This window comes from Tachypleus tridentatus, chromosome 10 (genome assembly GCF_004210375.1).
Source record: "Tachypleus tridentatus isolate NWPU-2018 chromosome 10, ASM421037v1, whole genome shotgun sequence".
NCBI lineage: Eukaryota > Metazoa > Arthropoda > Merostomata > Xiphosura > Limulidae > Tachypleus > Tachypleus tridentatus.
Window position 1 is genome coordinate 4,229,126 of NC_134834.1, and position 18,702 is coordinate 4,247,827.

Sequence of the window (18,702 nt, forward strand, 5' to 3'; positions counted from 1 at the left end):
CAAGCATAGAGTACAACAGAACAGTTAGCTACAGCACTGCTTTAAATTCAGATATAGACTACCCATCGACAGTGGAAATAAAGACAGTGGTTTAATGTCAAATATGGACTACCCATCGACAGTGGAAATAAGGACAGTGGTTTAATGTCAAATATGGACTACCCATCGACAGTGGAAATAAAGGCAGTGGTTTAATGTCAAATATGGACTAACCATTAAGAGTGGAAATAAGGACAGTGATTTAATGTCAATGGTTACATTGACAGTGGAAATAAAGACAGTGGTTTAATGTCAAATATGGACTAACCATTGACAGTAAAAATTAGGACAGAGGTTGAATGTGAGATAAGGAATAAAATTGTTTATGAAAATAAGGACAGTGTTTTAATGTCAGGTTCGCACTAAATAGTGCACTATGGAATTTTTATCCTGTGCAGAACGAGTTATGTACAAGCTTTAGATATAAAAACGTCTACCTATATTTTAATAAAAGTTTAAAAATGAACGCAATATAAAACACAAATACCAGATACATTAGAAAGTTTTTATTTTCTCAATGTTACATGTAGTAGTATACACAAATCCATGTACCCTGATCCGTTTAAATAATAGGATACTTTGTTATTGTACCAATATAAATAAGATAATTGGGTTTATGTGAATTGTGTTTCCTTTAAGCTGGGGTACACATTCACTATTTAATTCAGACCTGATTTTCAGGCCTATAACTCTTTCTCAGACTTGTATCACATTGGGTTTTGTTTTCTAATATTAACTAACATATTTCCTCCTGCATTTTACTAAACAACAAGGGAGAGAGGGCCTAAACAACAAGAGGGATAGGGCCTAAACAACAAGGGAGAGAGGGCTTAATTTGACAAATGAAACGATATCTTGTCTTTTTCCCAGTAAAATTGCTGACGTGAAATTAAAAACCTAGTTCACATTCATCTAGAGTTATTTAAAAATATTATTCTGTGTATGTTTGGCCTGGCATGGCCAGGTGGATTAAGAATATTATTCTGTGTATGTTTGGCCTGGCATGGCCAGATGAGTTAAAAATAGTATTCTGTGTATGTTTGGCCTGGCATGGCCAGGTGGGTTAAAATATTATTCTGTGTATGTTTGGACCAGCATGGCCAGATGGGTTAAAAATATTATTCTGTGTATGTTTGGCCTGGCATGGCCAGATGGGTTAAGAATATTATTCTGTGTATGTTTGGACCAGCATGGCCAGATGGGTTAAAAATATTATTCTGTGTATGTTTGGACCGGCATGGCCAGATGGATTAAGGCGTTCGACTCGTAATCTCAGGGTCGCGGGTTCGAATCACGGTCGCACCAAACGTGCTCGCCCTTTCAGCCGTGGGGATGCTATAATGTAACGGACAATCCCCCTATTCTTTGGTAAAAGAGTAGCCCAAGAGTTGGCGGCGGGTGGTGATGACTAGCTGCCTTCCCTCTAGTCTTACTCTGCAAAATTAGGGACGGCTAGCACAGATAGCCCTCGAGTAGCTTTGTGCGAAATTTAAAAACAAACAAACAAACTGTGTATGTTTTCGTTTATCTGTCTTTCAGTGTATAAACTGTTATTGTAAAATAACTTGATACCCTAGCTTAGTCGACTACATGACCCTGACTTGAGAAAGCCCAAAGTGAGAGGCAGTGTCCTCTTATATAAATGTCTGTCATTTGTTGATGTCCCAGATGTAACCTCTCATCGCTGGTTAAAACTTAACGAGAATGAGTTTTCAATGTAAGCTTTGTGTAAGTTTTGGCTCTGAAGTACAAACACGCCACCCTTCGGCGTGAAGGATGGAGTTTAAAAAAAAAGTTAAAATAGCCAAAATGACCTTCATGAAATAAAATGAAAGTGTTTGACATTTTTAGTCTTTAATGTCTTTTAGTCTTTAATATACAATTGTATACAAACAATGTTTTGATTTTATGTAACAACGTACGTCTAACTAAACACATCTTTATTATAACAAAGGTCCGTTGGGGAGTTTAACTAGATAAAACTTACTCCATTATAATAATAAATAAGATAAAATATAAATAACCTCTACACGGGCCAACCAATCATCTTCAAGAGAACAGTAAACTTGAAGAATGGCCTGGTGAATCAGTACAACAATACACCACCCAGTCATCTTCAAGAGAACAGTAAACTTGAAGGATGGCCTAGTGAAGCAGTACAACAAAACACCATCCAGTCATCCTCAGGATAACAGTAAACTTGAAGGATGGTCTGGTGAAACAGTACAACAAGACACCATCCATTCATCCTCAGGATAACAGTTAACTTGAAAAATGGCCTAATGAAGCAGTACAAGACACCATCCAGTCATCCTCAGGATAACAGTAAACTTGAAAGATGGCCTGGTGAAGCAGTACAACAAGACACCATCCAGTCATCTTCAGGATAACAGTTAACTTCGTCTGGTGGTCATGAATACATCTCATTATTGTTTAATTGTGATAATAAATCAGGTTGTTTATCTACCTAACCAATAATTAACGAGTTATAACTTGTTAATAGCACTATGTATCTATAGTTGCTTTTGTTGTTAGTATTTTTTCAATCCACAGAATAGAGACATTTTGGATGGTCAATCTTGCAAATCATGTTGAAGATCAGCTCACTGATCATATGAAGCATTTTGTGAATTATCTTTGATCCTTGTAGTCAAACAAAGAACTGTAGAGTCCACACAACCATGGTTACACCTTGGACATGTGAATTTAAAGGTGAAGTAAGTACATAGCCATGGTTACATCTCGGACGTATGAATTTAAAGATGAAGCGAGCACATAGTAGCCATGGTTACACATTGGACATATAAATTTACAGATGAAGCGAGTACATAGCCACGGTTACAAATTTGACACATGAATTTACAGATGAAGCGAGTACATAGCCACAGTTACACATTGGACATATGAATTTAAAGATGAAGCGAGCACATAGGCATGGTTACATTTTGGACATATTAATTTAAAGATGAAGCGAGCAGATGGCTATGGTCACACATTTGACATATGAATTTACAGATGAAGCGAGTACATAGCCACGGTTACACATTGGACATATGAAATTAAAGATGAAGCGAGCACATAGGCATGGTTACATCTTGGACATATTAATTTAAAGATGAAGCGAGCATATGGCTATGGTCACACCTTGGACATGTAAATTTAAAGATGAAGTGAGCATATGGCTATGTTCACACCTTGGACATGTGAATTTAAAGATGAAGCGAGCAGATGACTATGGTCACACCTTGGACATGTGAATTTAAAGATGAAGTAAGCACATAGCCACGGTTACACATTTGACATATGAATTTACAGATGAAGCGAGTACATAGCCACAGTTACACATTGGACATATGAATTTAAAGATGAAGCGAGTACATAGGCATGGTTACATTTTGGACATATTAATTTAAAGATGAAGCGAGCAGATGGCTATGGTCACACATTTGACATATGAATTTAAAGATGAAGCGAGCACATAAACATGGTTACATTTTGGACATATTAATTTAAAGATGAAGCGAGCAGATGGCCACGGTTACACATTGGACATATGAAATTAAAGATGAAGCGAGCACATAGGCATGGTTACATCTTGGACATATTAATTTAAAGATGAAGTGAGCAGATGGCTGTGTTCACACCTTGGACATGTGAATTTAAAGATGAAGCGAGCAGATGGCTATGTTCACACCTTGGACATGTGAATTTAAAGATGAAGTAAGCACATAGCCATGGTTACACCTTGGACATGTGAATTTAAAGATGAAGTAAGCACATAGCCATGGTTACACCTTGTACATGTAAATTTAAATGTTTAAGCTGAATATATAGTTTAATATGAACTCAATGTTATCTGATGTATCAGTAAATGATAGATGTTTAACTTGTATGACTGAAACTTTTAAAAACCTACCTGGGTCATGGAAAGGAACCAGAACATAATTGTGTATCGGTTTTTCTTGACGGGCTAGAAGGGTGTTCAGAATTTTGGCTGCACCTTCTATAACTTGCTGCAAGTCATCGTACATCGAACCCGTGACGTCAAACACAAAGGTTAATGTTGCTGCTCCTAGAGGAATTTCGTCTGAAGAGTCCAGGTTCGTTCGGAATCCATAGGTGGATTGAAAAGAGGCGATGGTTAAACTATGTATACAAATCAGAATAAGTACAGCTGTCACACTCGGTAAAACTGCCATTTTCTGTTCGTTCTGTTAGAAGTAGTATTCGAACTTCACCACCAGAACATGTCTGGTAATAGTTTCAACTTCCACTTGGTCCTTATCTTGTTATTTTTCTTTTCTAGTCACTTCACAATAAATAACACTCGAGGTTGCACAGTGATTTGCCAGTTAAATAAGCTAAGGCTCGTGCATGATGATGACGTAAACTTGTCATGCACAGCACGACTCGGTTAATCTTGATTTTATATGACACCACCAATTCTAAGGATATTAACAACTAGTCCATATTCACTTCTCCGCCTAATTTTACCAGTTTTGGCTCTAAAGATGGCGTTTCATTGTTGGAGGTCACTTTCACTGAATCAATAGGGTCTTAAGTGGACCTTCCAGTCCTAAAGTCGTTAATAGACTATAACAGTAAAATAATGTTATAAACAGCGATGAAAACTTCTTCCCTCGTGCTCGTACGTCTGACCCTGGAATAAATGCCACTCCTGATTGGTCGTAATGGAGCCGTCAACAGCGATTACTGAAATGAAACCCAACACCAGTCAACTGGGGCCACGATTACAGATGTACTGGTGTTGGTGTATCTTCGTAAAATTAATTAATTAATAATACATGCTTTAGTATAATAACTTAAAGATAAACTTGTCTTTATTTCAATAAAGAACAAAATTTAATTGGTTGAAGAATGATCGAGGTTCATACGTTAAATCATTGTTGAGTGTAGCAACAACATATTCAGTTGATACGTGGTTAGCTTCAACTTTATTTAGTGTATACACTGTTATTGTAATGGCACGAGTTCAATGTTTAAGTCAAAACTGAATATGCAAGATTATTCTCTGTTAACGTAAATAAAGTGAGGGTATTGAGAAAAAGCCATCTTGAAATTGTTTGATTAACGCACAGAAAGAATCACATCTGTCATTTGTGAGGAGGAAGTATTATCTATCGTATAAACTATGAATTCAGTAATGTTCATTGTTATTCTGTTAATCCACAACATAATGCTAGTTTGTCATCAAAGTTCCTTAGTATCAAGTCTTGTGAGTACTAGCTTTCCATCAGTTGATATTAATCAATATTAATGACGTTACATTAATTGAAAACCATCTACTTAAATGTACAAAAAGGATACTAAATACAAATATGTTAAAACGTATATAACTATTACCTGCTACCACGAATTACTTAAAAAACACAGTTTGTACAGTACCTCAGACACCTTTCAAATGTTATCAAGTGTGAAATTTTGTAGCGGTACCTTAAAGACTTTTCTAATGATATGTGGTGACTGTAATAGTACTTGTTTGTAAAGGTCCCTAGTTGCTGTAAATAAAATATTACTTGTTTCTAAATATACCTGATTATATTAAGTGTGATATTACTTGTTTCTAAATATACCTGATTATATTAAGTGTGATATTACTTGTTTATAAATATACCTGATTATATTAAGTGTGATATTACTTGTTTATAAATATACCTGATTATATTAAGTGTGATATTACTTGTTTATAAATATACCTGATTATATTAGGTGTGATATTACTTGTTTCTAAATATACCTGATTATTTTGAGTGTGATGTTACTTGTTTCTACAGATATCTGATTACTATAAATGTCATATTACGTGTTTCTACAAGTACTTGGTTACTAAAAATGTGATATTACTGTTTATACAGATATATAAGTATTCCAAACGTGATATTACTTGTTTCTAAAGATACCCGAGTACTGCAAGTGTGATATTACTCGTTTCTACACCTACCTGGTTATTGTAAAAATTATATTACTTCTTTATAAAGTTACATCTTTATTACAAATGTGATATTAGTCGTTTTAAAAGGTATCTGGCTATTTTAAAGGTCATATTACTTGTTTCTAAAGGCACCTGGTTACTGAAGATGAGAAATTACTTCTCTTTACAGACACCTGGTTATTGTAAACGTCATATTACTTGTTTCTAAAGGCACCTCATTACTGAAGATGAGACATTACTTCTCTTTACAGACACCTGATTATTGTAAAGATCATATTACTTGTTTCTAAAGGCACATGGTTACTGAAAATGAGACATTACTTCTCTTTACAGACACCTGGTTATTGTAAAGGTCATATTACTTGTTTCTAAAGGCACCTGGTTACTGAAGATGAGACATTACTTCTCTTTACACACACCTGGTTATTGTAAAGGTCATATTACTTGTTTCTAAAGGCACCTGGTTACTGAATATGAGACATTACTTCTCTTTACAGACACCTTGTTATTGTAAAGGTCATATTACTTGTTTCTAAAGGCACCTGGTTACTGAAGATGAGACATTACTTCTCTTTACAGACACCTGGTTATTGTAAAGGTCATATTACTTGTTTCTAAAGGCACCTGGTTACTGAAGATAAGACATTACTTCTCTTTACAGACACCTGGTTATTGTAAAGGTCATATTACTTGTTTCTAAACGCACCTGGTTCCTGAAGATGAGACATTACTTCTCTTTACAGACACCTGGTTATTATGAAGGACATATTACTTGCTTCTAAAGGCACCTGGTTACTGAAGATTAGACATTACTTTTCTTTACAGACACCTGGTTATTGTAAACGTCATATTACTTGTTTCTAAAGGCACCTGGTTACTGAAGATGAGACATTACTTCTCTTTACAGACACCTGGTCATTGTGAAGGTCATATTACTTGTTTCTAAAGGCACCTGGTTACTGAAGATGAGACATTACTTCTCTTTACAGACACCTGGTTATTGTAAAGGTCATATTACTTGTTTCTAAAGGCACATGGCTACTGAAGATGAGACATTACTTCTCTTTACAAACACCTGGTTATTGTAAAGGTCATATTATTTGTTTCTAAAGGCACCTGGTTACTGAAGATGAGACATTACTTCTCTTTACAGACACCTGGTTATTGTAAAGGTCATATTACTTGTTTCTAAAGGCACCTGGTTACTGAAGATGAGACATTACTTCTCTTTACAGACACCTGGTTATTGTAAACGTCATATTACTTGTTTCTAAAGGCACCTGGTTACTGAAGATGGGACATTACTTCTCTTTACAGACACCTGGTTATTGTGAAGGTCATATTACTTGTTTCTAAAGGCACCTGGTTATGAAGATGAGACATTACTTATCTTCACAGACACCTGGTTATTGTAAAGGTCATATTACTTGTTTCTAAAGGGACATGGTTTCTGAAGATGAGACATTACTTATCTTCACAGACACCTGGTTATTGTAAAGGTCATATTACTTGTTTCTAAAGGGACATGGTTACTGAAGATGAGACATTACTTATCTTTACAGACACCTGGTTATTGTAAAGGTCATATTACTTGTTTCTAAAGGCACCTGGTTACTGAAGATGAGACATTAATTATCTTCACAGACACCTGGTTATTGTAAAGGTCATATTACTTGTTTCTAAAGGGACATGGTTACTGAAGATGAGACATTACTTATCTTTACAGACATCTGGTTATTGTAAAGGTCATATTACTTGTTTCTAAAGGGACATGGTTTCTGAAGATGAGACATTACTTATCTTTACAGACACCTGGTTATTGTAAACGTCATATTACTTGTTTCTAAAGGCACCTGGTTACTGAAGATGAGACATATATTATCTTCACAGACACCTGGTTATTGTAAAGGTCATATTACTTGTTTCTAAAGGGACATGGTTACTGAAGATGAGACATTACTTATCTTTACAGACATCTGGTTATTGTAAAGGTCATATTACTTGTTTCTAAAGGGACATGGTTTCTGAAGATGAGACATTACTTATCTTCACAGACACCTGGTTATTGTAAAGGTCATATTACTTGTTTCTAAAGGCAGCTGGTTTCTGAAGATGAGACATTACTTATCTTCACAGACACCTGGTTATTGTAAAGGTCATATTACTTCTTTCTAAAGGCACATGGTTACTGAAGATGAGACATTACTTATCTTCACAGACACCTGGTTATTGTAAAGGTCATATTACTTCTTTCTAAAGGCACATGGTTACTGAAGATGAGACATTACTTATCTTTACAGACACCTGGTTATTGTACTTATGTTTTTGTAAGTACGTCATTGTACTTACAGCCTCTTATTGTGAAACGTTATTTCACGTATTTTTGAGACCCGTCCGTATTATTTAAATATCATATGACTTGTTTCTGATTATTATATCAATTTCGTATTATTGTTTTATTATATTTTATAATGAACTGTATATTTCATTCGCTCTAATAATAAAACTGAAACTATATTGTTTAATTCGTTTGTTGACGAAGGAACTGTGTAGTTTAATTCATGTATTAATGTTAATACGTCTTAAAGGAACTGTGTATTTATTGTTTGTTTGTTTGTTTGTTTGTTTGCTTGTTTTGAATATCGCGCAAAGCTACTCGAGAGCTATCTGCGCTAGCCGTCCCTAATTTAGCAGTGTAAGAATAGAGGGAAGGCAACTATTCATCACCTCCAACCGCCAACTCTTTTACCAACGAATAGTGGGATTGACCGTCACGTTATACCGCCCCAACGGCTGTAAGGGCGACCATGTTTGGCGCGACGGAGATTCGAACCTGCGGTCCGCGGATTACGAGTAGAGAGATTTAATCGCTTGGCCATGCCGATCGTTATACACTTATGAAAAACAATTTGTAGCGATTCGTCTTGGTTAGAACGGTGCTATCACAGGGAAGTGAAACCTTGTTTCTGTTGGTGTACTGTTAACACAGCGTCACTTAGACCTTCATGTGAAATACTTGTTCCTATTTAGATATATGAACGTGTAAACTCTAAACCAACTGTTTCTCTCTCTCTGATTTTTGCCAGTTTCCGTGTCCGTGTAATTACAGCTTCTAGATAAAGGACTGTAATACCGGGAACTACCAAACACGTGATTTTGTTAAACATTTGATCAGCTTGCTTGTTGCGCTACCTATAACGATGATTGTAAAATATAATACAAAAGAACGTACAATCGTTACCAGTTCCGGGTTTTTTGTTTGTTTCAAATTTAATATAAAGCCAAGACCGTTACTAAAAATATGTTTCTGTAGAAATGGCGTAAATCAGTAAAAATTGCAAAATAAATCCACAGAATATATATATATATACTCACCACTGTAACAATACATATATATATATACTCACCACTGTAACAATACATATATATACTCACCACTGTAACAATACATATATATATATATATATATATACTCACCACTGTAACAATACATATATATATATACTCACCACTGTAACAATACATATATATACTCACCACTGTAACAATACATATATATATACATATATACTAACCACTGTAACAATACATATATATACTCACCACTGTAACAATACATATATATATACATATATACTAACCACTGTAACAATACATATATATATATACTCACCACTGTTTGTAATAATACATATATATATACTCACCACTGTTTGTAATAATATATATATATATATACTCACCACTGTTTGTAATATATACATACTCACCACTGTTTGTAATATATATATATACTCACCACTGTTTGTAATATATACATACTAACCACTGTTTGTAATATATATACATACTCACCACTGTTTGTAATATATACATACTCACCACTGTTTGTAATATATACATACTCACCACTGTTTGTAATATATATATATATACTCACCACTGTTTGTAATAATATATATATACTCACCACTGTTTGTAATAATATATATATACTCACCACTGTTTGTTATACATACTCACCACTGTTTGTAATATATATATACTCACCACTGTTTGTAATATATATATACTCACCACTGTTTGTAATATATATATACTCACCACTGTTTGTAATATATACATACTCACCACTGTTTGTAATATATATATACTCACCACTGTTTGTAATATATATATACTCACCACTGTTTGTAATATATATATACTCACCACTGTTTGTAACATATATATACTCACCACTGTTTGTAATATATACATACTCACCACTGTTTGTAATATATATATACTCACCACTGTTTGTAACATATATATACTCACCACTGTTTGTAATATATACATACTCACCACTGTTTGTAATATATATATACTCACCACTGTTTGTAATATATATATATACTCATCACTGTTTGTAATAATAATAACAGTGTAGAGTTTCCAAGCTGAAAAAGAAAAGTGTTTCACCTGTCCACCAGAGGTACTTGAAACCCTGCATTTTAGCGATACAAGTCTATAAGTTTATTACTAACTACTTGAAACTAGAACCCTCATATATGTATGTTGACAAAAACGTGATAAATATTTGTTCCATTTAACATGAAACACATTCGGTTATTCTTTAACTCCAGACAAACAACGGTTTATATTTTACAGAAGTTTATTTTCACATATCAATGAGTTAGTAAATTAAAATAATAAAAATGTTTGTACATATAGCTGAAGATAGGAGTTTTACTTCAACATTATTCAAACCAGTTGATAATTATGTTATAAATATTACACAGTGAGCTTTGCAACTTACTCTGTTTTTACTAAAAACTGGTCTTCGTCCCTTTGCACAGCAGCGTAAGCACGCGGACTTACAATGCTAAAATCAGTGGTTCGATTCCTCATAGTGAACAAAGAGCAGATAATTCGTTTTGCAGCTTTACGTTCAGCTGTCACATAACATTCCTTTACAAATATTTATTTTGTAACAGCTTATGTGTATTTCCTGAATTTTGCAAAAACCTACACGAGACCCCTTTGTGATTTGTGATTTCGAAGTAAGTGAATTGAAAAAGCAGGTAGTTTTACCTAAGTTCTTGAGGGAAAGCAGGTAGTGTTACAATAAGTTCTTGAGGGAAAGCAGGTAGTTTTACAATAAGTTCTTGAGGGAAAGCAGGTAGTTTTACCTAAGTTCTTGAGGGAAAGCAGGTAGTTTTACCTAAGTTCTTGAGGGAAAGCAGGTAGTTTTACAATAAGTTCTTGTCTCACGGAGAAATGAAAGGTTACTGTTAATCTTGTAATGCAACTAAGGTCCCAGAATGTTCAGAATGTGATATTTTATTTTTCTTCAGTGTTTACGAGAAGCAAACCATGAATCTTAGACACACAACTTGGTAAGCTAACCAATACAGTAGGTAATCTATGTCATAAGAACACTGAATCAACTAAATTATAAAAAATATTAATATTCTAGTATTTTTACAAGATAAAAGGGATATGAAAGAAATTATGTTAAAAAGTAATACTGATACACCCACCCCAGTTTCATGATCAACAAACTCATGCACCTGTCAACGTAATAAACTTACAACATACCCACTCACGCAGTTTTTATAATTCTAAACATAACATTATGGTTTGATACAACATGGAACCTTCTGGTCCATCTCGGCTGTTTCACACTCTAACTAAATTAACCCTTAAAAACTTGAAGCCAGCCCTTATCATTCATTTTCTGATGCTATTTTTTTAAACTAATCAATATTTACTGCTTCTACAACATCTGAAGGCAGCCCATTCCAAACACCAACCATCCTTCTAGAAAAATCAAACTGACTCAGCTGAAGATGACTCCTACCCTGTGTGTCCCCCAGTTCTACTATTCTACAACATCTGTCTTAGCTGATGATGGCTCCTACCCTGTGTGTTCCCCAGTTCTACTATTCTACAACATCTGTCTTAGCTGATGATGACTCCTACCTTGTGTGTCCCCCAGTTCTACTATTCTACAACATCTGTCTTAGCTGATGATGACTCCTACCTTGTGTGTCCCCAGTTCTACTATTCTACAACATCTGTCTTAGCTGATGATGACTCCTACCTTGTGTGTCCCCCAGTTCTACTATTCTACAACATCTGTCTTAGCTGATGATGACTCCTACCTTGTGTGTCCCCCAGTTCTACTATTCTACAACATCTGTCTTAGCTGATGATGACTCCTACCTTGTGTGTCCCCAGTTCTACTATTCTACAACATCTGTCTTAGCTGATGATGGCTCCTACCCTGTGTGTCCCCAGTTCTACTATTCTACAACATCTGTCTTAGCTGATGATGACTCCTACCTTGTGTGTCCCCAGTTCTACTATTCTACAACATCTGTCTTAGCTGATGATGGCTCCTACCCTGTGTGTCCCCCAGTTCTACTATTCTACAACATCTGTCTTAGCTGATGATGACTCCTACCTTGTGTGTCCCCCAGTTCTACTATTCTACAACATCTGTCTTAGCTGATGATGGCTCCTACCCTGTGTGTCCCCCAGTTCTACTATTCTACAACATCTGTCTTAGCTGATGATGACTCCTACCTTGTGTGTCCCCCAGTTCTACTATTCTACAACATCTGTCTTAGCTGATGATGACTCCTAACCTGTGTGTCCCCAGTTCTACTATTCTACAACATCTGTCTTAGCTGATGATGACTCCTGCCCTGTGTGTCACCCAGTTCTACTATTCTACAACATCTGTCTTAGCTGAAGATGACTCCTACCCTGTGTGTCCCCAGTTCTACTATTCTACAACATCTGTCTTAGCTGATAATGACTCCTACCCTGTGTGTCCCCCAGTTCTACTATTCTACAACATCTTCTTAGCTGATGATGACTCCTACCCTGTGTGTCCCCCAGTTCTACTATTCTACATCTGTCTCAGCTGATGTAGACTCCTACCCTGCGTGTCCCCCAGTTCTACTATTCTACAACATCTGTCTTAGCTGATGATGACTCCTACCCTGTGTGTCCCCCAGTTCTACTATTCTACAACATCTATCTTAGGTGATGATGACTCCTACCCTTTGTGTCCCCCAGTTCTACTATTCTACAACATCTCTCTTAGGTGATGATGACTCCTACCCTGTGTGTCCTCCAGTTCTACTATTCTACAACATCTGTCTTAGCTGATGATGACTCCTACTCTGTGTGTCCCCCAGTTCTATTATTCTACATCTGTCTTAGCTGATGATGACTCCTACCCTGTGTGTCCCCCAGTTCTACTATTCTACATCTGTATTAGCTGAAGATGACTCCTACCTTGTGTAACCACCAGTTCTACTATTCTCACTTTTAAATATGAAAAAAATATAATGTATCAACGATATTCATTGTGTTTATAATCTTAAAAATACAATGTATCAAAGTTATTACTTATTTTTATAATTTAAAAATACAATGTATCAACGTTATTAATTACGTTTATAATTTAAAAATACAATGTATGAACGTTATTAATTCTGTTTATAATCTTAAAAATACAATGTATCAATGTTATTAATTACGTTTATAATCTTAAAAATACAATGTATCAATGTTATTAATTACGTTTATAATTTAAAAATACAATGTATGAACGTTATTAATTACGTTTATAATCTTAAAAATACAATGCATGAACGTTATTAATTACGTTTATAATCTTAAAAATACAATGCATGAACGTTATTAATTACGTTTATAATCTTAAAAATACAATGTATGAACGTTATTAATTACGTTTATAATCTTAAAAATACAATGTATGAACGTTATTAATTACGTTTATAATCTTAAAAATACAATGCATGAACGTTATTAATTACGTTTATAAAGTTAAAAATACAATGTATCAACGTTATTAATTATGTTTATAATTTAAAAATACAATGTATCAACGTTATTAATTACGTTTATAATTTAAAAATACAATGTATCAACAATATTAATTATGTTTATAATTGAAAAATACCATGTATCAACGTTATTAATTTTGTTTGTAATCTTATAAATACAATGTATCAACGTTATTACGTTTATAATCTTAAAAATACAATGTATCAACGTTATTAATTATGTTTATAATCTTAAAAATACAATGTATCAACGTTATTAATTCTGTTTATAATTGAAAAATACAATGTATCAACGTTATTAATTCTGTTTGTAATTTAAAAATACAATGTATCAACATTATTAAGTTTATAATCTTAAAAATACAATGTATGAACGTTATTAATTCTGTTTATAATCTTGAAAATACAATGTATGAACGTTATTAATTCTGTTTATAATTTAAAAATACAACAATGTATCAACGTTATTAATTCTGTTTATAATCTTAAAAATACATTGTGTCAACATTATTAATTCTGTTTATAATTTAAAAATACAATGTATGAACGTTATTAATTCTGTTTATAATTGAAAAATACAATGTATCAACGTTATTAATTACGTTTATAATTTAAAAATACAATGTATCAACGTTATTAATTATGTTTATAATTTAAAAATACAATGTATCAACGTTATTAATTACGTTTATAATTTAAAAATACAATGTATCAACGTTATTACTTATTTTTATAATCTTAAAAATACAATGTATGAACGTTACTAATTCTGTTTATAATTGAAAAATACAATGTATCAACGTTATTCATTGTGTTTATAATCTTAAAAATACAATGTATCAAAGTTATTACTTATTTTTATAATTTAAAAATACAATGTATGAACGTTATTAATTACGTTTATAATCTTAAAAATACAATGCATGAACGATATTAATTACGTTTATAATCTTAAAAATACAATGTATCAACGTTATTAATTATGTTTATAATTTAAAAATACAATGTATCAACGTTATTAATTATGTTTATAATTTAAAAATACAATGTATCAACGTTATTAATTACGTTTATAATTTAAAAATACAATGTATCAACAATATTAATTCTGTTTATAATTGAAAAATACAATGTATCAACGTTATTAATTACGTTTATAATTTAAAAATACAATGTATCAACGTTATTACTTATTTTTATAATCTTAAAAATACAAGGTATGAACATTATTAATTACGTTTATAATCTTAAAAATACAATGTATGAACGTTATTATGTTTATAATTTAAAAATACAATGTATGAAAATTATGAATTACGTTTATAATCTTAAAAATACAATGTATGAACGTTATTAATTACGTTTATAATCTTAAAAATACAATGTATGAACGTTACTAATTCTGTTTATAATTGAAAAATACAATGTATCAACGTTATTCATTGTGTTTATAATCTTAAAAATACAATGTATCAAAGTTATTACTTATTTTTATAATCTTAAAAATACAATGTATGAACGTTACTAATTCTGTTTATAATTGAAAAATACAATGTATCAACGTTATTCATTGTGTTTATAATCTTAAAAATACAATGTATCAAAGTTATTACTTATTTTTATAATTTAAAAATACAATGTATGAACGTTATTAATTACGTTTATAATCTTAAAAATACAATGCATGAACGTTATTAATTACGTTTATAATCTTAAAAATACAATGTATCAACGTTATTAATTATGTTTATAATTTAAAAATACAATGTATCAACGTTATTAATTATGTTTATAATTTAAAAATACAATGTATCAACGTTATTAATTATGTTTATAATTTAAAAATACAATGTATCAACGTTATTAATTACGTTTATAATTTAAAAATACAATGTATCAACAATATTAATTCTGTTTATAATTGAAAAATACAATGTATCAACGTTATTAATTTTGTTTGTAATCTTATAAATAAAATGTATCAACGTTACTACGTTTATAATCTTAAAAATACAATGTATCAACGTTATTAATTATGTTTATAATCTTAAAAATACAATGTATCAACATTATTAATTCTGTTTATAATTGGAAAATACAATGTATCAACGTTATTAATTCTGTTTATAATTGAAAAATACAATGTATCAACGTTATTAATTCTGTTTATAATTGAAAAATACAATGTATCAACGTTATTAATTCTGTTTGTAATTTAAAAATACAATGTATCAACATTATTAAGTTTATAATCTTAAAAATACAATGTATGAACGTTATTAATTCTGTTTATAATCTTGAAAATACAATGTATGAACGTTATTAATTCTGTTTATAATTTAAAAATACAACAATGTATCAACGTTATTAATTATGCTAATAATCTTAAAAATACAATGTATCAACGTTATTAATTCTGTTTATAATTTTAAAATACAATGTATCAACGTTATTAATTCTGTTTATAATCTTAAAAATACATTGTGTCAACATTATTAATTCTGTTTATAATTTAAAAATACAATGTATGAACGTTATTAATTCTGTTTATAATTGAAAAATACAATGTATCAACGTTATTAATTTTGTTTATAATCTTAAAAATACAATGTATCAACGTTATTAATTACGTTTATAATTTAAAAATACAATGTATCAACGTTATTAATTACGTTTATAATTTAAAAATACAATGTATCAACGTTATTAATTACGTTTATAATCTTAAAAATACAATGTATGAACATTATTAATTACGTTTATAATCTTAAAAATACAATGTATGAACGTTATTACGTTTATAATCTTAAAAATACAATGTATGAACGTTATTAATTACGTTTATAATCTTAAAAATACAATGCATGAACGTTATTAATTACGTTTATAATCTTAAAACTACAATGTATGAACGTTATTAATTACGTTTATAATCTTAAAAATACAATGCATGAACGTTATTAATTACGTTTATAATCTTAAAAATACAATGCATGAACGTTATTAATTACGTTTATAATCTTAAAAATACAATGTATGAACGTTACTAATTCTGTTTATAATTGAAAAATACAATGTATCAACGTTATTAATTTTGTTTATAATCTTAAAAATACAATGTATCAACGTTATTAATTACGTTTATAATTTAAAAATACAATGTATCAACGTTATTAATTACGTTTATAATCTTAAAAGAACAATGTATGAACGTTATTAATTACGTTTATAATCTTAAAAATACAATGCATGAGCGTTATTAATTACGTTTATAATCTTAAAAATACAATGTATCAACGTTATTAATTACGTTTATAATTTAAAAATACAATGTATCAACGATATTAATTACGTTTAGAATTTAAAAATACAATGTATCAACGATATTAATTCTGTTTATAATTTAAAAATACTATGTATGAACGTTATTAATTTTGTTTGTAATTTTATAAATACAATGTATCAACGTTATTACGTTTATAATCTTAGAAATACAATGTATCAACGTTATTAATTCTGTTTTTAATTTTAAAATACAATGTATAAACGTTATTAATTCTGTTTATAATTTAAAAATACAATGTATCAACGTTATTAATTATGTTTATAATCTTAAAAATACAATGTATCAACGTTATTAATTCTGTTTATAATTTAAAAATACAATGTATCAACGTTATTATTTCTGTCTATAATTTAAAAATACAATGTATGAACGTTATTAATTCTGTTTATAATCTTAAAAATACAATGTATGAACGTTATTAATTACGTTTATAATCTTAAAAATACAATGTATGAACGTTATTAATTACGTTTATAATCTTAAAAATACAATGCATGAACGTTATTAATTACGTTTATAATCTTAAAAATACAATGTATGAACGTTATTAATTACGTTTATAATCTTAAAAATACAATGCATGAACGTTATTAATTACGTTTATAACCTTAAAACTACAATGTATCAACATTATTAATTATGTTTATAATTTAAAAATACAATGTATGAACATTATGAATTACGTTTATAATCTTAAAAATACAATGTATGAACGTTATTAATTACGTTTATAATCTTAAAAATACAATGTATGAACGTTATTAATTCTGTTTATAATTGAAAAATACAATGTATCAACGTTATTAATTTTGTTTATAATCTTAAAAATACAATGTATCAACGTTATTAATTACGTTTATAATTTAAAAATACAATGTATCAACGTTATTAATTAAGTTTATAATCTTAAAAATACAATGTATGAACATTATTAATTACGTTTATAATCTTAAAAATACAATGTATGAACGTTATTACGTTTATAATCTTAAAAATACAATGTATGAACGTTATTAATTACGTTTATAATCTTAAAAATACAATGCATGAACGTTATTAATTACGTTTATAATCTTAAAACTACAATGTATCAACGTTATTAATTATGTTTATAATTTAAAAATATAATGTATGAACATTATGAATTACGTTTATAATCTTAAAAATACAATGTATAAACGTTATTAATTACGTTTATAATCTTAAAAATACAGTGTATGAACGTTATTAATTACGTTTATAATCTTAAAAATACAATGCATGAGCGTTATTAATTACGTTTACAATCTTAAAAATACAATGTATCAACGTTATTAATTATGTTTATAATTTAAAAATGCAATGTATCAACGTTATTAATTACGTTTATAATTTAAAAATACAATGTATCAACGATATTAATTCTGTTTATAATTTAAAAATACAATGTATCAACGATATTAATTCTGTTTATAATTTAAAAATACAATGTATCAACGTTATTAATTTTGTTTGTA

General features: G+C 30.5%; 1 protein-coding gene across 1 annotated transcript in view; it reads right to left on the reverse strand.

The window, feature by feature from the left end:
* Nucleotides 1-4,727, reverse strand: part of LOC143227929 (hemicentin-1-like) — a 246,350-nt gene extending 241,623 nt beyond the window's left edge. The window contains 1 exon segment of the mRNA XM_076459284.1: nt 3,956-4,727. Within this exon segment, the coding sequence (XP_076315399.1) occupies nt 3,956-4,238 (283 nt within the window). The 5' untranslated portion in view covers nt 4,239-4,727.
* Between the last annotated feature and the right edge of the window lie 13,975 nt (nt 4,728-18,702).